Genomic DNA, 27,969 nt, shown 5'->3' with positions numbered 1-27,969 from the left:
ATACCTATATTCTATATTTTCAACGCATTATTTGACAAACGCCTCTCACACACATTGTCCTCAGATAGAGATATCTCGAGCGTGCTTCCTGCCGCCGAAAGTCCAGCCAGAGGATCTTCTCGTCCAGGATTGGGAGCCCCAATAAGCTTGATCGTTCTGCTCCACGTCACTCGGTACAGGTGTAGGCGTGATTCGAGAAGAGTTCTCGTACGGAACATATCCGCCGCCCTGAAACGCTGCAGTGGGGGTCGTCCCGGCTGGTGAGTAAGACAAGGCGCTAGAAGGCGCTCCGGTGGGGGGACGAGTAGTCGTAGGTGCTGCGTCCCTACCCTCGTAGAGGGCTGGGCCTGGGATCACATAAGTGGCAAGGTTGTTGAAGATATCAACTAGGATGCCGGGATCGGTTGGTGTGTAGAACTGGGTGGCAGGAATGCCTTTCGGTGTAGCAGTGCCACCGCCTGTCACCTTTAAGTTGATGCATTGTGGGTAAGCTTGCGCACCATTGTCTTTCATTGCATTGTGTAATGCGATGATCTCATGGCGAAGAACATAATTGCCTGCTGCAATGTCGGAAGGGATGTTGACTGTCCAGGTATTGTTGGCAGCCATGAGCTCATCGCTGGCCCATCTTCCGGGGGACTTGCTGTTGTCGAGAAGACCAGCCTCGTCAATTTTGAAAAACTCAAGTTTGGTCTTGTTCACAGAAGCGCAGCTCCCATTGCAGTTCGCAAGATAGCTAATCACCTACTCTGTATTAGCTTTCTCATTGGGTTCGAACAAGTCCCGTTGCAACGTGATCCTGAAACTTACCGGGCCACGGTGATCTTCAAACCATCTGCTCCAGTGGATGGTCACCTTCCCACCAGCAGCCACCTCGCCAGCAAGGACACCAGGCTTGGCATCCTGGTGGCAGATAATATTTGACTGGTTGTAATCAAAGGTTTGAACATAGGCGTCCTGAGTATCCGCAGTTGACCAGGCAATGAGGTCAGGGACGTTTTGTTCATGAGGGTATTGATCAACCAGGAATCCACCATAGGACTTGCCATCAATGTCGATACGATCGATGTGTCCATGAGCTGCGGCCAGGCCAGCTGTGCCTAAGATGAGCCATGCAACCTTAGAGAGAGACATTGTTAAGTAAAGGGAGTGAACTTCAGTCAATGAAGTAAAGCTAACGATCTGATAAGAAGAAAAAGAGAATGAGAGAATGCGTAGAACAGGATGAGGAAGAGAAAGACGATTTGAGGGAAAGAGAAAGGGACTTTATATGTGCCCAACATAATGGGTCCTTTGCGAGTAGGCAGCACACAAGCGAAGTGTTCACTTTGCATGTTCGCCTGCGATACCCGCACATTTGCTTCCCAATGTATATGAAACACAGACTGAAGATCCATGCCATTTGAGATCTCTCAATGATTCTGCGCCTTTTGACACGTCAGACGCCCGGGTTTCGGTCTTCACCCAAGTTCTTTCTCATGTCTTCCACCAAACAGCATCTTGTTCTGTTCTGCCGATGGCTGGTAGCGTATCTGCGCGTTTGAATTCACGCTCATATGGATACACTTGTGGGATATCCAGAAATGGTTACGTTGGTACTCCAGCTTTTAACGTTATGCAATCAGAACATGCAGTACTCATGACACTTCAGCATGCTTTCAGCTCGGGCCACTGGGAGAATCTCGTTAGCCATGTTGCAGTGGCTATGGTTTCAGGTCGCGCTAAGCTCGACACTAGCGGTTTATTTGGTATAATGAATGCAACGATCCAATGATCCATTGTTTCATGCTTGGAACATATCTCGTATTTCGAATAAGTGTACGGGGTACAGGTTCCTCATAGAAGCTCAGGATAGCCCATGTCTGCGCATTGCTCATGTTGAAGCCAACAGCAGTACGTTTTTTATCATCTCTGCTACAGTCTACGTGGTCTCAGAACCATGATTACACCTATTAAGAGCATTAGTAAGCCGTTAAGTACCATAAAAATAAGATAGCTAAAGTCATGAGAGTTAACAGCACGCTCTTGTCACTCAGAGAACCCGATTTGACTTCAGGTTGGCCGAGTGGCTCGGCATACATTCTCTACAGGTGTTGTATCAAAGGGGGATATTCGATGACCAGCGAATGAGGGCCTGGTAGCTCTATGCGTCAAATTCGGTCTATTTCTATCGCTCTGACGTAGTTTGTACTAGAGTCCTTTGAATAGTGATATGATCTTGCAAAGTGGCAGGCCACATTTGATGATTCAAAGCCTCCTGGCTGCTGCTGTAATCGATAGAATCCTGAGGCAGGGAAGACAATACGGTACTAATCACACCGTTGTCATTTTCGGACCTACAATCGGGGCGCCAAAAGCTCGGATCGTCAGAGTTCTTCAAGCCATGACTTTTCAGGCTGGAGAGCGGGTATTTGCCAGAGTCTCTTCCGGAGCTGCGCGCATGCCGAACGGGCGATAGGCTTTCATCCAGCAGCCAGCGGAAAAGGGGACGAAGAGTTACGAGGCTGCTTGCTGTGATTCCGAGGCCAGTTTCAACGACGGACCAGATGGCGATCTGGTAGGTGGAACCTTGAGCCATATTAATTACATTTTATATTCGAAGGTGGTCACCATAGGCGCGCCCGGCTGTTTGCTTCCAGAGACTTACGTAGGAAATTAGCATCTGCATAGAAGTGAAGGAACGGAAGTCGAATTATGACAGCGACGCTTGCACTAGCACGAAACTATTAGCCGCATCAACTTTGACAACCAAGCAGTATAAACCAGATCGCTTACATGGCGCCCATGCTGAGAATTCCTCCAACTGCAAACTTCGTTCTGTTGTTCATCTGAAGCTTCCAGACGAGGAAGTAAGGCAGAATTCCAAGCGTCAAATCACACACGATTGTCAGAGAACTGTAAACATACGCGATTTCGACCAGGATCTTCTCGGACATACAAGTCCCTGATTTCGTGGGATCCGCAAAATCCCAGAAGTAGGATATTGGATCGCAGGCCAGGAGCAAGACAAGCCAAAACATGACACCGACAGCAATGGTAAGACCGATGTTGCTCCAAAGAATCACACGATGAATCTTTAAAACTGTTAACCGAAGGAGAGAGATAGCAATAGATACCTTGGTCAGGGCGGACGCCCATACGTAGAAGATCTGACTGAGCCACCAGTACTGCAAAGCCACAATCCTGCTTAGCGACCGCAATGTCCGAAGGCTGAAATAAACTGGAGATGCTCTTTCAAAGAATCAGTACTTACTAGCAAGGCCTTTCTATAGACTTCCATATTTGTGAACTCTGCCCTTGAGCGGCCGACACCATTCATTGTCCCGATGAAACAGCAGACGCTCAATGTCACGAATAAAGCCTACAAAATTATGAGCAGAAGATCTTCGCTAAATTGTCCCATGGATAACCCACTAGAGCTGCCAGTATAAGGACGTCATCCCAACCAAAGGCTCTGAGGATATACAGTCGCACGAAGGTCCTCAGCAGGACTGTCACAGTGGAGAGAGCCATCATCACAACGGAAACGACGAAGATAGCCAAACTGGGGCCTACGAGAGGCATTGAAGAACTCATTTGAAGATGAGTCGTTGCCCTGGTTTTCGTGCCTCTGTTCGTGCCGCAACCCAATGTATCAACAAGAAAAGTGCTGCGAGCTCTTCCTGACTAGCTGGTTGCTATTTCGGGTGCTGTCAAGGTCGCATCTTCCCGATTCTTCAACACGACACGAAGGAGATGAGCAAGGTCTCCCACAAAGGAAAAAGGCTCTGAGAGGACAAGGTCAAGAGGGGGAACTTCGACATCTGCGAGTGGGCTGTGGAGTTGAGTACCATCGAAGCAAGGGCGCGGTTGTTTCTTGAGTGAGGTGTACCTGTCTACCCGTGGATGGATTCGCTGATCCATAAATTAAACTACCGACGGCGACACGAGCACCAATAATACTGTCGCATTAGGATCAATAGCGGCCCAATTCCACTGGGCTCCCTCGTGTTTTCCCCTCAGCCTCGTGTTGTATTGCCCCATCAAAATCTTCACAGCCCCCCAAATTAGGGAGCCGAACTTGATATTTTCTTTCCACTAGCCGTTCGTGTTAGCCTTTATTCTGGAAACCCGTCGATGGAAGGAGCCGCGGCTGGAGGGTAACATCATCCGAGGCAATTGGCCCGGTTCTAAGGGGATGGCTCCACTACAGTTGGCACTAATTACACAGATCCCTTTGGACTAGATCCCTTTTGGAACAACGGCAGGAACGAACAAATCGGTATCCAGTAAGCAACAGTTGCGTCGCAGCCATATGCTAAGCTTTCCAGCGGTTAGGGTTGGGGCGCTAGCACCGAAGCTGTTGACCTTCACAAGAACTTGGAACTTCAAGCGGGACGAAGAGCGGCTTCTGGAAGTCAAACGGCCGATGATAATGGAACCATAGCCATTATGTACGTAATGGGCGGTGCTTGTGGCTGCGAACAACTCCCAGTATAGTACGGAGTAGGCGATCATTAGGTTATAAGTTGCTCTAACCTGTCACCGAATTTGGTTTAGCCAACTAGACTAAAATAAAGAATCCGTACCGGGTCTAGCGGGCTGTGGAGCTGAACCTAATTCCCAACGAGCCAGACACGCCTATAATGTAGGTAAAATATTTAGCTAACATAGCTGACAGTCTATGATTCGTCTCTGTATGCCGAGCACCATCCCTTTGAACTGTGCCGATCAGCGGTCCGCTCTGCTCTTTCATATGGTTTAAAACTACTACGCCTCTTTTTTAATCCCTAGACGACCAAAAATACAGATGCAATTATGTTACCGGTGTATACACAGATACTACGAGGCTGTAGCATCTAGATATAACTCCATGTAACAATACTATACCTCATACTTAAACCTTGCACCCTTGTAGATGCTTGGTGTTTGGTATACCAAAGCCCTCAAAGAGTGCTATTTTATATACACCACGAAGAGTGTTCAGTTGGCTAGGGTGTCTGAAATATGGAACATGACTCTGTCCAATCTTTCGTTGGGATACAATCCCAACATACTCACCATTAGCTAAAATAATGGATCTCAACACCTTAGGTCCACCATGACCGTAGGCCTAATCTAAAACCATGGCCGTTTCAAGCTGGGGCTGATTGGCGGGGAAAATAGGACCCTGACGTCCACTATCCATTGACTAGGGTAGAAAGATCTACTCCCGCAGTGCTACAAAGCACACTGGCACAATGCTCGTCATGAGAGGTTGAGTCGCCACATCCAGAAAGTCTTCCGAAGCTTTTCAAGGATATCGTGTTCGTGGAGCTCCGATTCCAGAGTCAAAAATTACACAAGAACTTTAGAATACCGTTATGTACTGCAGTTCCGTGGACTATAATTGTTAGCTTCAGTGCGCCGCAATAGCTGATCTAGAACTGCTTTTACGCTAGGCTTAAGATTGACTAGCAGCATTTGTTCATCGTGAGCCTAGAGAGAGTTCATGCCGCTTGGACTGCATCTGTAGCCTAGCACTGCCCATGCGGTTTATAGGGGTTTGCTTGAACTGCTGGTCAGTTCTCTGTCATTGCTTACGGAGTAAGCTTCGTGTAATCAGTGCTAGACAAAGTCTCTGGTGTAACAGCAGATTACGAAGTTGGAGCTCTCTGGTCACCACACATCCCCCGTAAAGTGCAATTCCAAATGCTGACCCATACATAGAAAGTCCAGATCATAGAAATGGCGTGTGCCTGGAGAGCATTTGTAATCTTTTTTTTCTTCTTTACTTTCTTTGTGAGCCGAATATGGGCTTCTACAGCGTGCCAACGCCCTCGATTTCTGTGGGATTATTGAGATGGATTGATGTTCTGTTCCCGAATGCGCATGAACAATCCACTTCATCTTCCCAAATGCTTTCAGAGAATCAGACTAATATACAGCATGGATTGAGGACTGCATTGTTTATGCTTACATTGGTCAGTCAATTACAGTCTAATCGTACAGTACACCAGGTTAGAGTGGCCCTTACTGCCGACGGAAAGGGGATTCAAAATGTGGGGCACACAGTAGACCCAAGCACAGAATGTAAGACTGCACTGAGATTCCAAACCCCTCTCCTTCTGGTTTACTAGCGGCCACGCTGTAAAGAACTTCTAAACTGCCATCTTAAGCGTTTCCTAGACGTTCAGTTGCGCGACGTCCAGAGGGGCTAAGTATACAAAAACTAGTTTTGAGGTTGACAGAAGCAAACAACTATAGACAAGAAAGAGACAGGCCCACTCTGGTTGAAGGGAAAGCTTAAATGGCCAGAAGATCTTGCCATAATAAACGTGTGTCGGGTCATCTGCATCCTCTGACAACCCGAACACCGTAGGAGACTCCACCAAACTGAGACATACTTGTACCTCGCTTAACAATGGTAGCTAGTCATTGGCTTTGTTCTAGCTTCGGTTGTCAGGCATGAACTCTGGTTCTCTACTGCGGTGCACGCCCGGGACATGCTCTGTGTGGGACTAACCTGCCACTTGACTTACTCTCTAGGTTCAGAGAACAGGTGTTCTGTCGAAGGTGACGAAAGGTTGATTTTAGAACTGACCGAACAAGCTCTCTTTGCATGAATAGATGTCATACAGTACTAGTTTGTCGTAGTAACCAAGCGCCCTGAACACACGATCATAACTTGAGCTAGTATATATTTACTTTAGGCCGAACTAAGGAAGGTTTTGCGGCTTTATATACCATATTTAAGAGTATTTTGCCACTCCAGGGCATTCCAGTGGTAGTGCCCCCCCGCACCATATAGGCGGTTGAGCAGGCTTTCACAACTGCACAAAGCATTAGCGGCAAGCTGTGGCTATCAGCGCTGGGTTGGAACTCAGGCGTTACTTGCCAGCCTAGACGTACGCATCATGCAGAATTCGCATTACAACAGCGTCCCGACCGGCATGAATGATACCCTTCGCACACGGCCTGACGTTGTGGTGAGTTATAAGCGCCAATTATCCAATATATCACTAGGGAACTGCTCCACAATAACACGTCTTAGCAGACCTCGTCCAAGATTCCGCATGACAATGACGGCACGTATCGGCAAAATTCTGCTAGGCGATTGAGATTTCAATTGTGGTCAAGAGTCAAGCAATATGCCCCTTTTGGCACAACAGGAAAATCCCGGGCCCGCCAATTGGCTCCCAGTCAAGCAAGCCCTTGTCTGCCAGAGATTAGTACCAAATATTCTGACAAAGTCACGATTACTTCTGAAAAACATGAACAACTGGGTACATCGCGATGCAATGCCAGTATACCAGACGGCAGATCCAGGTTCATCAACACCGTAAAATCAAATCCTACGGACTCGCGTAAGTCGATGAGCCTTCGTATTGTGGTCGAAAGTTGAAGCTCATATTTTACATCGAAAGTTCCAGCGCCTTCTCCTAATAGTGAGAAATCAAAAATTATCTCGACTGCTAAATCGCCAACCAAACCTTTCAACGCTGCCATACTTCACCCAGTTTCTGGGCCCCTTATTCTTCCCTCACAGGCAGAAGTTGCGTCGGTGCAGCTGTCACCTCCGACTAGCAAATATCAAGACGCACTCCCCAAGACTACAAAGACAGATACGGAGGGCTCAATTCACCCAGTTGAATTATTCGCCGTCAGCGCGGAGCCTGAAACAACAAGTCCCCCTCCGGTGCCCCCAAAGTCACCACGAACGATGGATCGCTCTCCAAAGCTTCAGCAAGAACAATGTACGTTCATCTCGCCATGGAGAGATCTCCCAACTTCGAATCACGGAAGATACTTCGCATCCGACCCGCTCGGCACAAAGCCTCCATACATGAGCCAAGCCATACATCATTGCGACGGCCCATATAGGTTCCACAGTGGAGGAGCTCTGCTGGGCCGACGATTCCCAAGTGTACACAACTCACCAAGCAATCGGGAAGGCCAACGCCATACCAAAGCTGAAGATGCATCACCGGAGGTAAGATCTGCGTGTACACTTCCTGGGACACCGCAACGAATCCGTGGCATACATGTAAGGTATCAATCCGACACATCCGTCACGCAACGGGGCAGATCAACACGGACGAATGGCACAACTAGTAGGAATCTAAACAAGGGATATTTCTCGACAGAACGCCGAGCATGCTTCATGCTCCCTCTCGCAGTTGCTCCATCAGGTGCTAGCCCGGTCTTTTCGCCAAATGAGATAGAATGTCTGCACCCCTACGCTAAGCATCAGGCTGAGGAATTCAAAGCATTAAACTGTGGTGAAGTTAGGGCACTTTCTTTGGTATGAAGCTAGGACCCGCGCTGTTGTATGTTAATGCCCACCAGCTAACGTCATAAAGGAACTCCGGGTACTTGAGGAGCGCTGCAAACAGATTCGCCGTATTTACAATTCACTCGAATTCGAGCTCCGTGGTCTGCAGGAACGTACAACTCGGCTCCTCGGGTCCCAAAGCACGGACTTTGCTGAGTGCAGGAAAAACGTGTTGATCCGAACAAAAGCTATGGCAGATCTTAACGTGTCCATGAAAGGTTGGGCCAGCAAGTTAGAGCAGGCTACAGACCAGCAAGTCTATCTCCGTCAAAAGCTTGCAAAACATGTGGCGGCGACTTCGCTCCGCGACACGACCAACCCGGGGCTTGGACTATCGGACGAGCCAGATCATGGAACAAACCCGGTAATCACGTCGAATCTTGTGGATACGAGCCGCAGAAAGACAGAATCCATTAAGGTCTACGCAGACTTGAACGTCTTCGAAGAAATTGCCACTTTGGCGGAACCCGAAAGGCAGATGGAGCTTACGGGTTTCCCCACAGAGGAGACCTCTCGTCACGGTATTCTTCATCCATTCTGAGCTTGTCCTGTCCTGGTCAGCAGCCTTGGTGGACTTCCGCGTCAGATAGATAGATGTTCCATATTGAAGATCGCCTGATGAAGATGGATCTCTTCAGCCAGGCAGAACATTTGGCGGTCCAGGCATTGCTAATTGTTGTACGTCCGGTGCTTAAAAGAGTAACCGAAGAACCAACAGCGTCGTAGGATTGGATTATTATTATCATTGTCGAAATTATCAATAAGTCCAGCTTTGACACGCAGCTCAATGGTATGATCTCGCTCAGTCGCATTCACGACCGACTGAATATTTTCCAAAAGTCTGCTTGATTGCAAATCCCTTTGGACGAAACGTAGAGAAAAGGAGAGGATGCCGTGGAGGATGTTTAGAGCAAGATAGAGGTGGGTATAAAGCTGTAGAAGGCAGAGTCTGAAAAATAAGCGCGAGCATCTCAGGCGGTAGGTTGCTTAAACCCGCCATTAGGATGAAGTTGTATGGATCAGCTCGAACAGTAAATTCCCCGGTATAGCTAGATCCTCCTTCTCTTAATAATTTCAAAGTAGGACGACGGCAAGGAGCCGCAAGCTGCGTGTGCTTTTGGCCACAGCCACAATACAGCGCATTGCCCGACGAAGAGGTTCATCAAACAGGGGTGGAAAGGATGCCCAGTTATGTGGAGCTCTTCCACAATTCCCACGTGCAAAAACGTCGGCTCCAGCGTCAAGTAGTTGTTCTATTGTTGCTGCAGCTGCGGCTGCCCTACCACTCTGGACGGCCCAATGAAGAGCGGCCATTCCATGATCATCTGTTGCTGTTATATCTACCTCTTCGACCAGAAGCATTGAGAGGATCTCTTGACTTCCACCATATGCAGCGTGATGAAGGACTGGACCTGCATCAACGATCTGTTTCCTTTCTACTACTTGTCCAAATGATATATATAGTCCTGAGAGACTCGCTTGAGGGTGTTACCCACCCAAGAGGAATAGAGAGTTCTCCCATCTCATCTAAGCGCAATGTCTATGGAGGTCAAGTGAGTCAATCCTACTAGGTTCCTTACAGCTATACTATTTTGAAGACGAAAAATACTCAACCAGTCTCCATTTAGATCCCTCAATGGCCAATGGGCCGGTGTCTACACCCTGGACAATTCAAACGCAACCGTCAACGGCGAGTCTGAGTTCTTTCTGTCCTTTGAAAGTGATCTCAACGACCGCACCCGGGCCCGCATCAATGGACAAGGTTTTGATGATGCTGGCTCGTTCACAATAGCGGGAACGCTTGACTCAAAAGACTTGATAAATTTACAAAAGAACTACAGCACACATGGATGGACGTACGCTGGGAAATTGGATCGAGCGCTCAGTGTGGTCCATGGCTCGTGGGGGGACATTCGCAATGGACCGATGGGGTTCTTTGCCTTTCAGCAGGTGGATGACGAGGATGTCGTATCCGCGGGGTAAGCTGCCAACACATCGGCTTAGATGGACGGTGGTGGCTGCTAACGGATGATAATAGGGAGAAAATCCGGCGCATCAATGGTCGATGGAAAGGAACATACAGCTCAGCCAGGGAGGACACCCGTTGGCCGTGTGAGTTCGAGTTGACCGTATCTCCCGGGAAAAAGGAAGAACAATTGGCGATCGTAGGAAAGGGAGTGGACAGCGCGGGTGCGTATTGGATCAAGGGGATGGTATTATCTGCCCACCAGGTGATGTTTGTTAAACAGTATGCTTGACACTCGTGGATCTACCAAGGTTACATATCTATTTTTCTGTCAATTCTGTATATGCTGAATTGAGATTTTATATACACTTTCGCAGTTAGATCCCCGCCCAGTCAAACGGCCGCGCAGCCATACCAGGCTCCTTCGCAGCTAGGTCCCACACTTCCACGGTGCCATTGACCAGCTCTGTGTTGTTAAACAGTTCCTCTCGGATCTGTGGCTTGATGGGCTTTCCACTCGACGTCACCGGATATTTCTGCGTCGGCCGCAGCACACGCAGAAGCGTGGGCAACTTATATTGCAGGATTCCTTTTTCTTGAGAAAGCCATCCCCGGATGGTCGCCAAATCTAAGTTATTGCCAGACGTGTTGTCCCACCTTGGAATGAGCAATGCTGCAACTCTCTGTCCTGTGTGGAGATCAGATACACCAAGGATAATTACCTGGGAGACATACGGGTGGGTAGACAGCGCTTCTTCGACCTCCGGGGCAAATACCTTCCATCCATTGAAGCGAATAACTGTAGATCAGTGAGCAACAACGTTATTCCAATCCTGATTTTGGGACAACTAACCATCCTGAGATGCGCGGCCGTGGATATACAAATAGCCCCCTTCCAGCCGCGCTAGATCTCCTGTTTTGTAGAAGCCATCGCTGTCGAAAACTCCCCTCATAACCTCAGGATTAGGCGATAGGTACCTGTCAGGATTTAGAGTTAAAACTACACCATTTTCTGGCAGTGTACACCTGTGGGTAGTACCTACCTCGTGAAGAGGGCCGGGCTTTTGACAAGAAGCTCTCCTTCGTCATTAACTTTCAACGTCACCAGCTCCGATGGTATGCCGCAAGACTCCTACATGGATAGACTGTTTTTAGTAGACATTAGGGTAACGACGTGACTAAAGGAGCCCTACCAGTGGTATACCTTCATCTGACTCCCATGAGGTCCTAGCGATCATTGCAAGCTCTTCAGTCATCCCGTAAAGATCGACGAGTGGCTTTCCCCCACGCAGATCCTTCCAGACAGTCCGTCGAACTGGACCAACAGGCATAGAGCCCGTGGCTAAGACGCGAAGAGCGCGAATACCTGCCAATACCGACTCGTACCTGGACGACGACCATGATTTCTGAGCCGCGTCTAGCTTCTTCTCCATTTTATCGAGCATGGTCGGAGTCATAACCATGCACGACACATCGCCAGCCGACAAGCGCTCCATCAGCCAATCCGGGTTGCAAACACTGGCACAAAACTCAACGCATGCTCCAGCTAACAGGGTTATGAAAAATTGCCAGAATCCACCCATCCAGTGAACCGGAGAATGCAAGAGCCATGTATCATGGGGCGACATGCCCATGTGACCCATCAGAGATCGCAGACCCGCGACGGCACCTCGCCGGGAATGAAGGACGCCCTTGGGTGGGCCCGTGGTGCCCGAGGTGTACAGTAGGACAAATCCTTTCTCCATGTTAACGGAATCACACCGGTCGTGTGACTCCAGGACAAATGCCGGATTGTCTGGCGGGGGGGATTGTGTGGGGTTAAACGTGAAGGACTGGACACCGACGTGGGCGGATATAGCTTGGGCGTGCTGGACGCCCGCCGTCCCTGTTGTGAGGAGTACCGCATCGCAGAGCTCAAGGAAGTACTTGGCTTCCTCTACAAGAACCCCAGGTGCTTTCCTATCTAGTTAGAAACACTAGTTATAGGATGAGAGTGACAGGACCTAACGCACAGAGAGGTACAATCACCGCCCCCACACTGTAGATGGTGTAGCAAAGCACTGCGTATTCATATCCCGGAGTGGCCAGAACCGCAATAAATACATTGTCTGCATTGGGATCACGAAGCGCTTGCTTGGCATGCTCGTCAAGACTATCCCAGAGCCGAGTCCGAAGGGTCACGACATCATACAAAAACCTTTCCAGTGTGGCTTCTGGGCAACATCCTGACAAATCACGAATTAATGTCTTCTTCGGAGTTTTCCGCCAGCACTGGAAAAGCTCAGTGAAGAATGGTTGTCCAGGGATCTGGAAAGGAGGGGCAGACATTTCTTCGGAAATAATGGGGAAATATATACAAGGGCCGAGCACAGAGCTTGGATCTCGGATGAAGAAGGTGGAGAGTGGAAATTGACGTCTCAGAGCGGTGTGAGTATGGTACCCCGCATAGAAGAAGATCAGCGGTCCACGATTGCATACTCTGGCAAATGATAGATCGGCACGAACTACAATCCATCTGGTTTTAACTTCACATTTGGATGTCTTTTATTGAGAGATTATGTAAGTGTGCATAGCTCCCGGCCCGCAATCCAGCAGATTGATTGGACAGCCGGAATTCCAAGCGTGCTAAATTCATGAGATGGTTCCAACGAGAGAGATATGACCAATGAGGAGATTTATTTACAATATCAAAACTGACTCACTTATGTCAATTGGGATCAAGAATTCGACTCGCCGCCCACTCAATGTTGATTTGGCTATTCCAAAAATCGCGAAAGCAGGGAAAGTGGGAACGCTTATCGTGGAGAAGTTGAAGGCCAAACATCTCGTAAATGTGCAGGAATCTGCATGGTATAGCTATGTAGAGGCTGCAGCAGCGCAGCAAAAGACCCATACGATAATACTGTTTCGCTTTTCATTCTGGCTGTAGGCGTTCGTCAGTTGCAACAGACGCGTTACCAACAGCTGCTTTACAGCTCATTCTAGACTCGAACCAATCGATCCACAAATCTAATACTCCAGAGCTTTCTATATTACACATAGCCAGTTTTATTTTATATATTTATGTTCAAATTTTGTATCTAGAAGAGATCAAATTTAGAATGAGATATATCTCATGTAACGTATTCCTGAAAGGTTGTGAACCTGTCAATATAGTGAAGGACTGGAAGTCATGGCGTTCTACTCCAGTTGAAATTAACATATAACCTATGGGATAGCGCAATGGGAAAGAACTTGCTTGCGAAACGGCAACCCTTCCAGGAAACAGAAAGAGTGTTAACAGTGTCCTGGTTGATAGTCCAGAGAAACGGGAGGGCTACATCAATAGATTATCTTACGTTGAATGTGTGGAATGTTTGCGTATGTGATACTCTTCATCAATCTGACCTCCGAGGTTCATGTTGTACAACCAACACAAGGGTATTTACCAAAGAGGAGTCTTTGGGTTCTTCTTAAATTATTCTATGAATATTAGAACATCACGGTAGAACCTGTCAGCTAGGATGTGTTATATCTTCGTCTTTCGGACGTCTTAGCGAAAACTATATATTTTACTATTTAGTTGTGGAAGTCTGTTGATTACCATCATGTATAAGCATTGCTAATAATTACATATTGGGTGGAAGTGGTACACGATTGTCGGACCAACACCCTATATTACTAGATGTCCTATGTATATCGGTCTAGGGTATGCTTGGTTGAACGCCACGAAGCAGTTGACCTTTTCAGCCTCGTCGAATAGTGCATACTGGCGGGCTGGTTCCACATAATCTGGTAAATGTTACACAGCCACCAAACTAGTTTCTATTTTGATTGTACACTAATCATGAATAACTGTCTGAAACTGCCTATGGCCCGGTATCACTAAGGCATCTCACGTTTCGAAGCCCCCGTCCGGTAGAGCAACCGGCGCAGCCAACTTACACTTCAGTGGGAAATAGTTGCGGGCTCGGAATGCAACCTCGGATGAAGACGGAATATTGCCGCAGAAGGGGGAAGAGAACAGCGGGGCACTCATTATCTGCTCAGGTGTGATTCTCACCTAGTATACCTTGTTGGGATGCGGCACAGTGTAGGTACATATATAGGCTCCCAGCGAAGCGGGTTATCCAATCTAGCCGGGCTAAGAATTTTGTTCCAATAACACGCTAAGCTTTCTCACCTTCGGAGCTGTAGCCTGGCGGTCATAACATATTATACTGTGAGCGTTAGGATGAGGGGCTCCCGGTAGGTACTAAAACCTACTGGGATCGGGGTTTGGGGCGGGTTACACTTTACCGCATATAGTTAGGGAACCCCATGTGGACAACTAGATCCCAGAACGAAAAATGTAATTCGAACAAAGAAGTGTGTATTTTAGTTCTCTGCTAATAATAGTGCCTCCTCTCGGCTGTGTACACATTGAAGCCAAAAGTTGTCGTCAGCGCGCGATCAGGCGACAGGGCTTTATCCAAGGATTATTGCTTGGGTACTAAATCGTTGCCTGTACGCGAATGAGGGTTTGTATTGACGTCGACCGAAGTCCACATTGTATAGCTCAAAAGATATTACCCTTCCACTACATCATTGCGGACCTCATGCCTCCATACAGAGCTTAACAGGACTGTTGAGCCGTAAACGCATTCACTGCCAATCCAAAGAACAAGCGATATGTATATGTACATCGAACGCCATGTGGGGACTTAGCAGCCAATGGTAAATTACGCGACATAAATTAATCACTGGATAAAGTAACGTAAACCAAATTTGTGCCAGTGGGAAGTGTGAGCATCTGTTAGTGATATGCAGGCAGGTCACCAAAGTATACCGTGTTGCCTACTGGGGTTTCCTCCCTACCACACTCCACCGAGTAAAAGGCCCAGCAGGAACCTTCACGAGTTTCGCTCTCAACCCAGGGCATTATCTCCTTAACAAATTCCTTCATCTTTTTATTCTTTATCTTGCGTGGCAGAATATCGGTGATTAACAGGTTGCATTTATACAGAATAAGAGTAAGATATAGAGGTGTATCCTTGGCTTCGGACTTGACATTTTTAAACCCAGCAGCTTTAAAACGAGACGCGAGACTGGGGACATAAGTCGGGCTTAATCTATTATCTTACTCTTGAAATATTTAAAAGAGTTTCTCTAAAGAGTCGTACCTTTGTCGTCTCATGCGGCTTCCTCTTTGATTAGGCTGCCTGTCTCTTGCTGCCTAAATTGCTCATGCCATAACCCAGGCAATACCAGACAGGGTATAAGGATAGTAGAGGAGGCGACGCCTACTTCTTCGCCATTACTCCGTTTGTGAAATATTTTCCGGTGCTCTTTAACATTTGACTCAAAACCCGACAACGATTCCAGCTTTAGTAGTCTCCCGCAACTTGAGGACACGCTACCCGCAAGTGACCATGGTTTCCGAGTTTTGGTAAGACCTCTGTATATGCATAGCTATAAGATAACCTCGAATTCTATGCTGACGCCAGAACCGGCAGCCCTGTCTACGCAGTACGTCTAACGCCATATACCCAAACATGAAGATACACCCACAAAGGGTAGTAATTAATCTGAGTATTAGCCGTTTTTTGGTGCCGTAGGCTGTGCAAGTGCTATCGTCTTTACTTCCTTCGGTGCGGCCTATGGCACTGCGAAGGCTGGTGTTGGGATCTGCTCCATGGGTGTTCTGAGACCTGATCTAATCGTGAAGAGTATGTAATACTGCATTCACCATCACAGCGTACTGACTAATAATATTTAGACATCGTCCCCGTCGTCATGGCCGGAATACTCGGTATTTACGGACTGGTCGTTTCTGTATTGATTGCGAACAATCTTGCGCAGAAGGTAACCATCTACACGAGCCTCGTACAGATGGGTGCAGGGCTCGCTGTTGGTCTTGCAGGGTTGGCTGCAGGGTAAGGACGAATTGTCAACACACCAATACTGGGTATGCTTCAGGTTTCGTCTAACGTTGCCGATAGGTTCGCTATCGGAATCGTGGGTGATGCTGGTGTGAGGGGAACAGCACAACAACCTCGACTCTATGTGGGCATGATTCTAATTCTAATTTTTGCAGAGGTCTTGGGTAAGTAATAATGCCAATCCTTTATACAGCCTCTGAACTAATATCTTTATAAGGTCTTTACGGGTTGATAGTCGCACTCTTGATGAACTCTAGGGCGGGCATAGTGGAGCATACATGTGAGTGATAATTAGGCGTTTCCTAGTCGGTTTGGTATCATAGTCACATACGATCTCGTCTCTCGTGGCTTTCGTGAATCATAGTTTAGCCTATAGATAAATACATCTGCCGGGAACGTATAGTGTCATAAAAGGCTCCCCTGAAAAGCTCTTGCCAGCCCATTAGGCGTTGTCTAGCGTAATTGTTTAAACCAAATCTCCACAAGATGTGCATTCCGAATATATTTACATAGGTAAAACCATAGAGCTTCGCTGTCTACACATTCAGCTATGACCCCCCAATATTCCTAAAACATTAATATCACTCAAAAGCCTTTCATGGTCAGCCTGGAGAACCATTGGATCGTTTTCCTCAAACCAAAATGCCCAGGTACTTCTTGTATTAATGTCAAGGTTATCCCGGCTAGACTTTAGTCCAACGTGTTGAAGTACCGGCGGTGCTAAAGCATACCTTGCCAGCCCTTCCTGATCCGCATACTCCTCAATCATAGAATCTGTCTGCCCATGCCCCCTTTCCATCAAATAACTTATAACGCCATCCACCAGCGCTCTTGGAAAGACTAGGCCTTGCGTACAACAGCCAAACTTGTTCATCTCCACCACGCCCCGAAGAGGCATAATGGTGTACTTTCCCATCATGCATATCAGGCTTGTAAATGCCGGTACACAGATTAGACAGATAACGGACACGCTAAGGAAGTCAAGGTAGGGCGCGAAGCGCCACCGTCTGAGCTGCAATAAACACAAGAATACCGAAAGTATATTGAGGAAGAAGATGAGAGGCATGTTTCTATAGGCGAAATCGGAGGACGTCCAACCTAGTGCTGTTTCGGTATAGAAGAGGCGGAGATAGATCCAGGAATTCGAATTTTGCGTGATGTGGTCGATATCCGCCAGGGCCTTTAGAGTCTTGGTCATTCAGCCTGTCGCAAGAATGATGTCATGTTCGAATATGATGGTATAGGATGCATTGGCCTGTTTACATGCTGTCAGAGTGTAGGTGTAGTCGCTGAAGATCGTCATCGTTAGCAATACTGCCAATCAATAGTCTCGAAGCTTAAGGGCTAGGGAGCATACAAAACGCCTTTCTCATAAAAGTTTCTCTCCATCTCTACTCTCCCTAGATGGTCCAAAGTCTCCTGGGAAACATTATATGACCTGGCGTTATCAACAAGTCTATCCAACCATTTCTGCGCCCAACTTGGATGCCTTGTCGGATCTGTATCAGCAAAGAGAACATTAATATACAATGCCTGGCGCTCCATGGTATCCAACCCTTCTAATAGTGATCCGACCGAAGGGTCGAAGTACAGACATCCCTTCCGGGCGATGGGAGTGTCGTATTGTCCACTCAGAATACGTTGGGTACCAGTAGATCCTGGTGTCCAGCTTACGCCCCACCAAAGAGTACATGTCCACCCCTCATCGGCGGAGAAGGCTGACCTCCGCATCAGAAAGACATTTGGTTCAGATCTGCCTTGGCTGTACACAGCACTCGAAACATAAAAGAAAAGAGAAATAGAGAGTATATAAACGTTTTTCATACCAACTGTCGACTCTCGTCTAGTTTCATCTTTATACTTGATGTATCTTTTCACCAAAGACAATCTAGGTGACGCCACACCTAACGCCGATACAGCCAGGTAAAACACTCCAGTTACCCATAAGATGGGTACTGCAAAGATACCATTCTCGCATAACGACTACACGGTTGGATGGATTTGTGCTCTTCCATTAGAAATGGCTGCAGCCAAAGCAATGCTGGACGAAGTCCACCCAGATTTGTTGAGTTCTCCAAGTGATCACAACACCTACACACTCGCCACTATAGGTTGTCACAATATTGTCATCGTCTGTCTACCATCGGGAGTATACGGAACGATACCTCCAGCGATCGTGGCCTCCCAAATGGTATCCAGATTCCCATCGCTCCGGTTCTCATTGATGATGGGGATCGGCGGAGGAGTACCAAGCAGAGACACGGATATTCGACTGGGAGACGTTGTAGTTAGCAACCCGACGAAAGGCTTCGGGGGAGTGGTCCAGTACACTACGGGAAAGCCATCCGAGGGGGGCTATTTGAGCGCACTGGGACGTTGAATAAGTCGTCGCAGCTGTTGTTGACGGCACTGAATAAACACCAGTCGAACAATTTATTGGACGGCTGCGACCTTTCGAAGCACATTTCCTAGTTGGCAGTTATGACTTCCAGCCATACTAGTGAATTCACGTATCAGGGTCAAGAGGAAGACCAGCTCTTCTACCCTGAATATGACCACCTGGCTCCTCCTCGGTAGTTGTGAAAGCTGCGACCACACCCAGCTAGTGAACTGACCTACTCGGTCTTCAACTGAACCGAGAATTCGCTACGGTCTGATTGCATCTAGTAACCAAGTAATGAAGGATGCTAAAACTCGAGACCGACTAGCACGCCAGCTGGGAATCATGTGTTTTGAGATGGAGGCTGCCGGACTGATGGATCACTTTCCATGTCTCGTCATCCGGCGTATCAGCGACTATGCGGAATTTCACACGAACGATCAGTGGCACGGCTATGCCACAGCAACGGCAGCAGCATATGCAAAAGAGCTCCTCTCCGTTGTGCCTCCTGTCGAAGTTGTGGAAACGGATCCTGCCGATGTACGATCGACAGGCCAGTCAACATCGGTACGTACCAAGGTTCCATCACAGTCGGGACCAGTCAGGGTGTCTGTGGTGGGCCGTTGTTATGCATTCTCGTTTCTTCAGATATTCTTACTGCAGGTTCCAGTAGCTTGTACAAAACTCCTTGTGCTTCATTCAGTTCCTGCTCTTTGCCCCCGCCCCATCGCTCTGTCAGTTCTTGATTGCTTGAAGTTGATCGTAATGTATGTGTTCCGTGGCAAAGGGGGACTAATTTGGGAGTGGGCGCCTATAACAGGGCAAACCCGGTCCACGTGCGGCAGGGTCCAGATGTCTAGCGGAAACAAGCACTCTAGCGTCGAGCTTATCCATCCCTATATAAACTCCCTGCCATGTTTGCGACATTAGACAGCATCTTTGAACAATCAAACTGTTTTGCTCAACATGGTTCGTTTTCTGGGCCTGTCGGCTGTCCTGCCTGCGTCGCTACTCTTCACATCAACATCATTTGCGAAGCCCCAGAATGATGTTCTTCCGAGGCAACTGCGCTTGGCATATGCCGGAGAAAAGGGTATGATGGTCAGTTGGAACACTTATTCTCAGTTGACCAAGCCCACGGTTCGCTACGGTCGCAAGCCCAACCAATTGGATCAGGAGGCCTCTTCCGAGGTCTCAGTCACTTATGAAACATCTTTGACCTACAACAACCATGTTCCGTTACTGGATCTGGAGCCAGGCACTGTTTACTACTACCTGCCTGAACATAGCAATGCTACCGAGCCATACTCTTTCATGGCCAGTCGCCCTGTGGGGGATCAGACTCCATATTCGGTCGCGGTAGCAATTGACATGGGAGTGATGGGCCCTGAAGGCCTAACCACCCATGTCGGCAAAGGCGCAGGCCACCCTTTGAAGCCTGGGGACAACAATACCATGCAGTCTCTCCAAGAACAGGGAGCAAGCACGGACTTCTTATGGCACCGTATGTTTTCATTCTTAGATTCAGATGCACGCAGATTACATATTGACCATGTCCCTAATGCAGCGGGCGACATTGCCTACGCCGACTATTGGCTCAAGGAGGAAATTCAAGGGTTTCTTCCTAATACAACCATTGCCGATGGATACAAAGTCTACGAATCCTTACTGAACCAATACTATGATGAAATGTCGGCCATCACTTCGAAGAAGCCATATATGGTGGGCCCTGGCAATCACGAGGCCAACTGTAAGATTGATCCCCCGAGCAATGAAGAAGCAGCCATCTACGGACGCTGTCTAATGTGTTTTAGGTGATAACGGTGGTACAAGTGACTCAGCGCATCACATCTCTTACAATGTCTCCATCTGTATGCCCGGTCAAACCAACTTCACCGGCTATCGTAACCACTTCCGCATGCCCAGTCCCCAATCGGGGGGTGTGGGCAACTTCTGGTATTCGTTCGACAGTGGTATGGTGCATTACGTTCAATTCGACACGGAAACTGACCTCGGGCACGGTTTCATCGGTCCGGATGAAATTGGAGGAAGCGAGGGTGAGGAAAGCGGCCCATTTAGCACGCTTCGCGACGCCCAGCTCAACTGGCTTGAGAAGGATTTGAGCTCTGTGGATCGAAACAAGACCCCATGGATTATTGCTGGTACGTTTCTTAAAGTCCTATCCTCATAACCTCCTCTTCAAGAAAGGGAAAGATCCATCGATATGGATCTACGATATCAGTACTAACTAATAGTCGCAGCCGGTCACCGTCCCTGGTACATCAGCGCCAAGAATCAGAGCGGCACAATCTGCGAGGACTGTCGTAAGGTTTTCGAGCCGATCTTTCTGAAGTATGGTGTTGACCTGGTGCTATCTGGTCACGCGCACTTATACGAGCGAAATGCACCGATCAGGACTTTCAATGCTGACCCTAACGGCTTAAACAATCCCAGCGCCCCCTGGTATATTACCAACGGTGCTGCTGGTCACTACGATGGATTGGATTCCTTGAAGTATCCTCTCCAGCCTTACTCGCGCGCGGCACAGGACTCGGCGTATGGTTGGAGCAAGCTCACTTTCCACAACTGCACGCACCTCACCCATGAGTTTATCAGCAGTTCCAACGGGACTGTGCTTGATACTGCTACTCTTTTCAAGAGGCGAGAATGCAGCGCAAAGCCTTAGATGCAAATCACGCTGGTTATTTGGTAGATGGGTAAGAGTTCACATATCATTGGATTATCCTACATTACATGTATAGTTATAGAGATATTAGATTTCACGGTATTCCTTTCTTCCTTGCCACATCGTCTTTCCTCATACCTTGTGATGAATTGAGAAGGGTAGTTATTATTGAATAAGTGAGGGATATGTTTCAGAATGGAGTAGTAACTTCTAGCAACAGGCTATAGGATATAAACAAAAGACATACACCAAGCATTAGTAAAACTGGACGTTGTGGGTATCTCGCCACTTTCAGCCGTTCAGGGCCATTTGCAAGAACTTGACAATTCTTTGTGTAAACGCTAAGCACCAGAAAATGACTATGGCAAAAAACCACAAAAATTGAAAAAACATACAACAGGGGGGATTCGCTGGTGGTCACCCACCCAACTACTAACCTCCCGGCGTGTGGCTTCTGCACAGTCAATAGGTCACTATATATCTCTGTAAAATAAGTATAGGTGATAATACCAAGTCATCACGTACTTAGTATAGATATATTTCAAAGGGCGGTAATAATTTGCTATATCTATTATCCTATAGCAATAGACCAGAATATACAGCTATATCTATCTATATCTACCTAGACTATTATCGCTGCCAGCTCTCTGATTAATAAATAATCCTATTCAGTTAAACACCCAGTCTCTTAACAGCTATGCTTCACCACCTTCCCACCAGTTAGTAAAAGCTGAATAGTTAAGCTGTTTAAACGTGATAAGTATATCACAGTCTCCCAAGTTAATATTATTGACTCCCATCCAGATTCCGGGCGAGTCTCAGAGATCTACTATCTCTTCTCGGCTTTACCCTTCTGTTACTTGAGTTTACTTCAATATCTCGGCGCTCTCTGGCTGGAGCTGCTAACTAATGCTTTTGTATTTGTCAATCTAATGTCACCGTCATTGATATTAAGGGTACTTCCAAAACGGCCCGTCGTTTACGTATTCTGGGACTATTTTGGAAGCTGGCATAATGGACACAGTGAGTGAGCAGCTGCGGAGCACGCCGTTTCAACTCGGAGTAGGAATGCCATTCTACTTTGAGGCAAAGAAACTTTAAGCCACCCTCTTGAGTTGACCAGTGTGCAAGGATACTTGTTACAGAATCGACTTTACTGTCTGGTGGCTGCACGGGCATTGAACCAGGTATTCGAACAAGGTATCTGGTGTACTTGTTCAGCCAGCGGACAATCCTAATAGTGAAGAAATAATATACCAGTCTTTGCAGCCCGGGTACTGTTTTATTTAGCTGATAGGAATACCATACTATCGTTACAGTTAGAGTGATTATTGATATGCTCCCCGTCAGATACTGCGCTTGTTTGATATGATGTAGCAAGGGGAAACTGTTTCGAACCAAATACCCGTTTCAATAGCTATTGCTAAGGTATTACCACACATTTGTGGGAATGTTCTAGGCGATCGCGTCTATCAAGTAACACCTGGAAAGGGTAGGGATGTTTCGAAGGTCAAGGAATGGGGGAGTACGTACGTTTATGGCAAACTATTCGTTTCAATGTGACCCTTAAATGTAAATAGATAATCCAATTTACAGAACCTTAATCATAAGAACCAATTTTAATATCCCATACCAAGTTATCCACCAAGGCCAATCAGGTAATCTAAAGTGTGCCAATAGACTTCAGTTGGGTTGGTCGATGGTTGTGTTATACCGAGTAAATCAATACCTAATCCTTCTTTGAGAGCAAGAGGGAAGAGCCATATTGCAAGCCTCGGCGTTTGCCTTCTGCGTCATATTCTCGTTACACTCGCCTCCATTGTGAGATCCACACCGTTCCTTGATTGCTCCTGGTCTTTCTGCATCTGTGGCAGAAGGTCGGGCACAAAGGCTTCCCTTTCCGACAGAGTGTCGAATAATGCTACTTTCTTTTTCTTTTTTTGCCTTTTGTTGAGAGCAGCCAACTTACCCTTTTGCAACCCTAGAGTTATTAACCTTTCCTTGACCTTCCTTTACTTGTGATTTACTTTGTCTACTTTGCCTTGGAAGCTGTTAGGTATTTCATGCCATTGTAGCTGTCATAAGCATGCCCAAGATCTCAAGGTCTTGTCTAGCATCAGACGGAGTGGTCTTTGCGACCTTCCCCTCCACGACCCATTGGTACACCTCTTAAGCATGAAAGGATCCTTGCCGAATAATGGACTCTCTATATGACCCGTCCAGTGAAACCTCCTTAAGTACCATTGTTGTTGGCAAGCCTTTGGTGATCGGGGAATCGATGCACACCGTGACGGTCTTGGTGTCACCAAAAATCTCTATTGAGGCGTCAAATCTTACGACCTGATCGACACCGGACTCGTATGCGACCGCGAAGTTAGGGTATTAGAAATTGCACTATCATCGTTAGTTTAGCTAAGACAGTGATTCGTCAGGGAAGTGAAAGGTTTACCTCCAAAAAGGGGACCCGACAGTGGCACAAGGGGAGAATCCTACGTCATCTTTGGGCATACCTATGATCTCCCGCATGGCACTCAGATCGTGCGAGCCGAGGATAGAGAGCATCTCCTACATCATAGCCGTCTCCTTCGTGACGGTGATTCCAAGTTCGGTATGGAGGGCTTGCTCCATGTCATTATGGGTTTTCGTATGTAACGCTTCTGAGTCCGCCTCGGGATAATCGTTGAAGGTCCTTGGATACGTTCCGAATTGACCCACGAAGACCGAGTTAGGTCCAATGATATCTCGGACGCGGGCATAACGGATTTGTCCAATACTTGCCACCTCGTTGACTGCGTCGATTAAAGCCGCAGCATATCTCCTCATGCAACCGATAAATACTTTCGCGCCACCTGTAGCCTTGTCCGCTGCTATGATACGGTCTGTATCTTGCCATGTCAAAGCAATCGGCTTCTCGATAAAGACGTACTTATTTGCCTGTAGCGCGAGTACTGCGGCGAAGGCGTGTAAAGCATGATTATTTACGATCAGTACTAGTTCCACTTCCGGCGCGTTGCAGAGCTCCTCGATGCTTCGTGTTGTCTTGGGCTTCGAGCTACCTGCGACCTTGAGCTAGCTATATTTTATAGCTTCCTCAGAGACATCGTATAGATATGTGACTTGAAAAATATTGGATAAGGAGTTCAGACAGGGCACATGGATGACTTGCGTGACCATGTTACACCTACCATCAATTAGCGTGCGTTGCGTGGGTGAAGGTGTGAATAATTCTAACCGACCCTATGATACTAACCTTAATAACCCGGCTACCCGGCGTAGCTTCAGTAGGCTTCATGCCGAATATTGTGAAGGTTGGGAAATACCTCGAGGAGGTTTGACACTTTTCTTCTTCGTGTGTGAATTGGTGCTGGATATAATTCCAGCACTAGTTAAAAGGACTATCAGAAATGAGGGGATATAGCTATGCTATATACTGCGGGGGCCCTATCCTAAATATATTTATAATAAATATTGGTTGTTTACTGGAGGTTTTTTATATATGATATTTATATAGCTATTGCTTATTAAGTTAATTTAAAATGAGAGTAGTATTATAGGAAAGGAGATACTTCACCTGATATATAACTGAGCTTTATATTCTTCTGGGTAATTGGTCTTGATATAATTATCGAGAATATAGTATTGGAACTATTATCTTATATTATAAGCTTACATCAGAATAATATTAAGTCTAATATAGAGATCTTTTTTATTAATTTATCCCAAGAGATAGCTGGTAATGTCTTCCTAATAAATACCATTATAAGCTATCCCGAAATCGGGAGACGATTTTATCCTGAGCTGGCGGATAAACTGCTCCAGCAACAATACAGAGCGAAGCAGCTGGACGATGCTTAATTATGTCACGAGGCTCGGGCATCCCACGGTCGCATTCATCGAACCACGCATATGGGATCCTTTCTCCATAATAATATTTCTTTCTCCGGACTTCCGTTCTAACAACAGTCTACACGGGGCCTATATGTTCCCCGATTTAGAGACACAACAATCCAGGAACTGAAGAGAACTCTGGCGCTTTTCGAGGCTAAGGTGGAGATAATAACAGGTGTATCAGGCGAGGTTCAGATTTTTGAAGACGCTTCTCTACTTTCGTAGAGATATAACCTAGACAGGCTGGTGGTAGCTTTATTTTGAGCCGCTTTCGTTGCACCAGATCCTTGCTATTCACATCCAGACTCATTGCATGAAAGCTCACGTTTTGATTTCTGCTTTTATAATGCTACATCTGTGGTTGCTACTCATGATGCATCGGTGGATAGTGAGCTGGTAAACCCTACGTCATCTTCCAATGAACGAGATGATCGTCTTTCCGAATCAATGGAGGCTTGGAATGGATTATCTGGAGGAAGCCGTGCAGATATGCAAGGCGAGAACAGGTTATGGGCACTGCGATAATATTCCCAATGTTCTTGAATGCGTATGGTATACACAGCGCCCAGTTGTGGTGGTATAACTTATCTCACAGCACACACTTTATGAAAGCACTTTTAGAGTAGAAAGCCCTATTACATGAAAGCTGATAACACATGATAACCTTTCGCCTGTCGGCACTTCGAAGTACTAATTCATACAAAAAAGAAATTCTGCGGATCCTTGTGTGGTGACGCACCCCCATGTATTACCATATTTATCCGTGATAAGTCCAGCTCCTGTATGGTATTTAGCACAACCTGCGCCCAAGGTGTTCAAATAGTCCGATACAAGTTTTGCCATGTCAAAGTCCTTTGTCTTCGCTGCCTGGCAATGTACGCTGTCCTTTTGGAAACCAAGCTGGTCGAAATCCATCGGCGTAAGACTGCTATAGTGTACTGCATTTTTCTGTTCAAGATATTTTCGCAGGACGCTTGTCGGCCTATCGCACACATGGATGTGAATCTGCTCTTCCGTCCTTGAGGTGACTGAGTTCATCGCTAGAGTTCCATCGTCCCAGCTGGAAAATTGCCCCGTCGATAGCGTGATTTGTCCTAGTCTCCAGCCATTATTGTCTGGGCCTAGGTCCAAGATCCCTGGCAGAAGATGTGGGGTGGTAATTAATGTTTTGGAATGAAGCAGCGTCCAAGAGCCAGTAGACGAATCGTGAAAGCAGTCACCGTCCCGTAAGCACCGACACAGGCCACCAAAGTATAAATTGCAGGTCTCACAGCCCTTATTGTCATCTGTACAGCCTACATCACACTTATCGACTAGGTTTGAGTTTTGCCCACATCCATTGCCAAGGGGGCAGGTGTTTGAGCAGGCATGAAAAGATGATGGACAAGTACAACCCGACACCGAGAGATGGGAAATATCACTCTGGGTGCATTCGGCTGCTGTGGTAGTCCAAGGTAAGCTCAATGTCAGTAAAATAAAAAGAGAAATCAAATTTCCTTGTTTGACCGCCATTATTTTTGGCTTGCCAGTACTTCACTTCCCTAATTAGATCGTTCGTGGAAGGAGTGTTGGACTAGTGGAATGTACTCTGGTGCCTGGTGTGGATCGGTGGAAGAAGCTTGATCTATGATATAGTTGGAAGAATATGTCAATTACGTAGCTGTGGGAGGTTTGAAACTTTGTATTTGAACTCTAGGAGAGCTTAATGACCCTTGCAACGCTCTATCACGCCCCTCGCATCACATCAGGCCACTTTGTCCATGCCTTCGGAAGTATGGATCAATAAGATGATGACGCAGCGAATGAGAGTAACGCGATCAAAACTATAGAGGAGAGGCCCTAATCATACGGTTGGTGTAAACTTAATCGATGAACACGGTATTCTAAAAAGTCTATCGGCTACCCGTGTCCCACATCATGAAGGATCATTAAATGCGCTGGCGCCTAGACCTCGATTGAACGAAAGTGTATGGATCCTTGGAATAGTCCAGGTGGCACCAATATGTCCCACCAAGGCTGTAAAAGTCTCGAACTTGAAGGCCACGCACACTGGCGAAGGCATTTAAAGAGACAAATGATATTCTGTCATTTCTCTCTCTACGAGCGGTTCGGTTGCATATACGCCTCTTGGAATCGCTTTGTACTCTGGCTACAGATTTTCCTACTGCATGCTAAATTGACCACTCCCCGGTAGCCGACCCCTGCCGGCAAAAGATTCCGCTAGATCCTTTCATTTCCGAATTCTCACAAGTGTTATGTTCAGGAGGATTATTGGCCCGCAGATGTAATTCAAATAATATAATCCAAGGAATGGTAGAGGACCTGGTCGGCTTTGAGGCAGTCTAGTGTTAGGGAGGTGGGGTGGGGAAAGGGTTTGTACGAACCCTCTTGCTAAACGTAAGAGTGACAAGCAATTCCAACTCTGGGGAGAACCCTCATTCCTACAGTGGAATCTGTCAACTAGAATTTAATTGCTTGTTGGACCTTGGTCGAACATATAGTATTGAGAATTCATAAACCCAAAAAAAAAGGCTCTTCCAAAAAAACCCAGCAACTAATTAGCCAGCAATTTCGCAGGCACCAACGCATGAGAGAAAATATACTTCGTCCACATCAGACCATCGTAGTCTCCCCATGGTCTTTGTGTTATGCTGTCGCTGAGGGCAAATTTACTTCACTCTGGTATTAGTATTTCAAATAACTAATAGTAGGGTTATACTGCTTGTACATAGAAGCCTGAATCTACGATATCTGTGGCAGGTTCTGCCCTTAAGTTATTATTCCTACCCTATATAATCCACCTGGCGTAAAATCCTCGTACATACGACCATAGGGTGTGGAAAACAGGGCTTCCCG

At 47.0% G+C, this 27,969-nt stretch overlaps 9 protein-coding genes across 9 annotated transcripts; 5 read left to right on the top strand and 4 right to left on the bottom strand.

The window, feature by feature from the left end:
• Positions 1-60: 60 nt before the first annotated feature.
• On the bottom strand, positions 61-1,134 carry ANOM_008500 (lytic polysaccharide monooxygenase auxiliary activity family 9 protein; the record flags this gene model as incomplete). The annotated part of the gene is made up of 2 exons (XM_015553756.1): positions 61-744; positions 811-1,134. 2 exons carry the CDS (start codon positions 1,132-1,134, stop codon positions 61-63), a joined length of 1,008 nt encoding a protein of 335 aa, XP_015404663.1.
• A 1,033-nt stretch (positions 1,135-2,167) lies between these two features.
• ANOM_008499 (P-type ATPase) lies at positions 2,168-3,576 on the bottom strand (the record flags this gene model as incomplete). The annotated part of the gene is made up of 5 exons (XM_015553755.1): positions 2,168-2,568; positions 2,648-2,712; positions 2,776-3,167; positions 3,254-3,361; positions 3,415-3,576. 5 exons carry the CDS (start codon positions 3,574-3,576, stop codon positions 2,168-2,170), a joined length of 1,128 nt encoding a protein of 375 aa, XP_015404666.1.
• Positions 3,577-6,875: 3,299 nt separating this feature from the next.
• ANOM_008498 (uncharacterized protein) lies at positions 6,876-8,834 on the top strand (the record flags this gene model as incomplete). Its single annotated transcript, XM_015553754.1, has 6 exons — positions 6,876-6,947; positions 7,016-7,325; positions 7,386-7,715; positions 7,843-7,951; positions 8,077-8,263; positions 8,322-8,834. The coding sequence occupies 6 exons, from the start codon at positions 6,876-6,878 to the stop codon at positions 8,832-8,834; spliced, it is 1,521 nt and encodes a 506-aa protein (XP_015404665.1).
• Positions 8,835-9,829: 995 nt separating this feature from the next.
• On the top strand, positions 9,830-10,551 carry ANOM_008497 (uncharacterized protein; the record flags this gene model as incomplete). Its single annotated transcript, XM_015553753.1, has 3 exons — positions 9,830-9,846; positions 9,922-10,272; positions 10,332-10,551. 3 exons carry the CDS (start codon positions 9,830-9,832, stop codon positions 10,549-10,551), a joined length of 588 nt encoding a protein of 195 aa, XP_015404670.1.
• Positions 10,552-10,636: 85 nt separating this feature from the next.
• ANOM_008496 (class I adenylate-forming enzyme family protein) lies at positions 10,637-12,587 on the bottom strand (the record flags this gene model as incomplete). Its single annotated transcript, XM_015553752.1, has 5 exons — positions 10,637-11,058; positions 11,113-11,237; positions 11,303-11,391; positions 11,453-12,222; positions 12,272-12,587. 5 exons carry the CDS (start codon positions 12,585-12,587, stop codon positions 10,637-10,639), a joined length of 1,722 nt encoding a protein of 573 aa, XP_015404669.1.
• A 3,062-nt stretch (positions 12,588-15,649) lies between these two features.
• On the top strand, positions 15,650-16,447 carry ANOM_008495 (V-type proton ATPase 16 kDa proteolipid subunit; the record flags this gene model as incomplete). Its single annotated transcript, XM_015553751.1, has 6 exons — positions 15,650-15,666; positions 15,734-15,746; positions 15,817-15,946; positions 15,997-16,153; positions 16,220-16,323; positions 16,377-16,447. 6 exons carry the CDS (start codon positions 15,650-15,652, stop codon positions 16,445-16,447), a joined length of 492 nt encoding a protein of 163 aa, XP_015404668.1.
• Positions 16,448-18,107: 1,660 nt separating this feature from the next.
• ANOM_008494 (uncharacterized protein) lies at positions 18,108-18,539 on the top strand (the record flags this gene model as incomplete). The annotated part of the gene is made up of 1 exon (XM_015553750.1): positions 18,108-18,539. One exon carries the CDS (start codon positions 18,108-18,110, stop codon positions 18,537-18,539), a length of 432 nt encoding a protein of 143 aa, XP_015404667.1.
• A 297-nt stretch (positions 18,540-18,836) lies between these two features.
• ANOM_008493 (uncharacterized protein) lies at positions 18,837-21,225 on the top strand (the record flags this gene model as incomplete). Its single annotated transcript, XM_015553749.1, has 5 exons — positions 18,837-19,106; positions 19,470-20,043; positions 20,107-20,289; positions 20,354-20,701; positions 20,801-21,225. The coding sequence occupies 5 exons, from the start codon at positions 18,837-18,839 to the stop codon at positions 21,223-21,225; spliced, it is 1,800 nt and encodes a 599-aa protein (XP_015404672.1).
• Positions 21,226-23,558: 2,333 nt separating this feature from the next.
• Positions 23,559-24,517, bottom strand: ANOM_008492 (Gfo/Idh/MocA family protein; the record flags this gene model as incomplete). Its single annotated transcript, XM_015553748.1, has 3 exons — positions 23,559-23,619; positions 23,795-24,294; positions 24,476-24,517. 3 exons carry the CDS (start codon positions 24,515-24,517, stop codon positions 23,559-23,561), a joined length of 603 nt encoding a protein of 200 aa, XP_015404671.1.
• Between the last annotated feature and the right edge of the window lie 3,452 nt (positions 24,518-27,969).

The sequence above is a fragment of the Aspergillus nomiae genome, assembly GCF_001204775.2.
Source record: "Aspergillus nomiae NRRL 13137 chromosome Unknown contig00249, whole genome shotgun sequence".
NCBI lineage: Eukaryota > Fungi > Ascomycota > Eurotiomycetes > Eurotiales > Aspergillaceae > Aspergillus > Aspergillus nomiae.
Note: the sequence above shows the minus strand (reverse complement) of the source record. Positions and strands in the feature narration are given on the sequence as shown.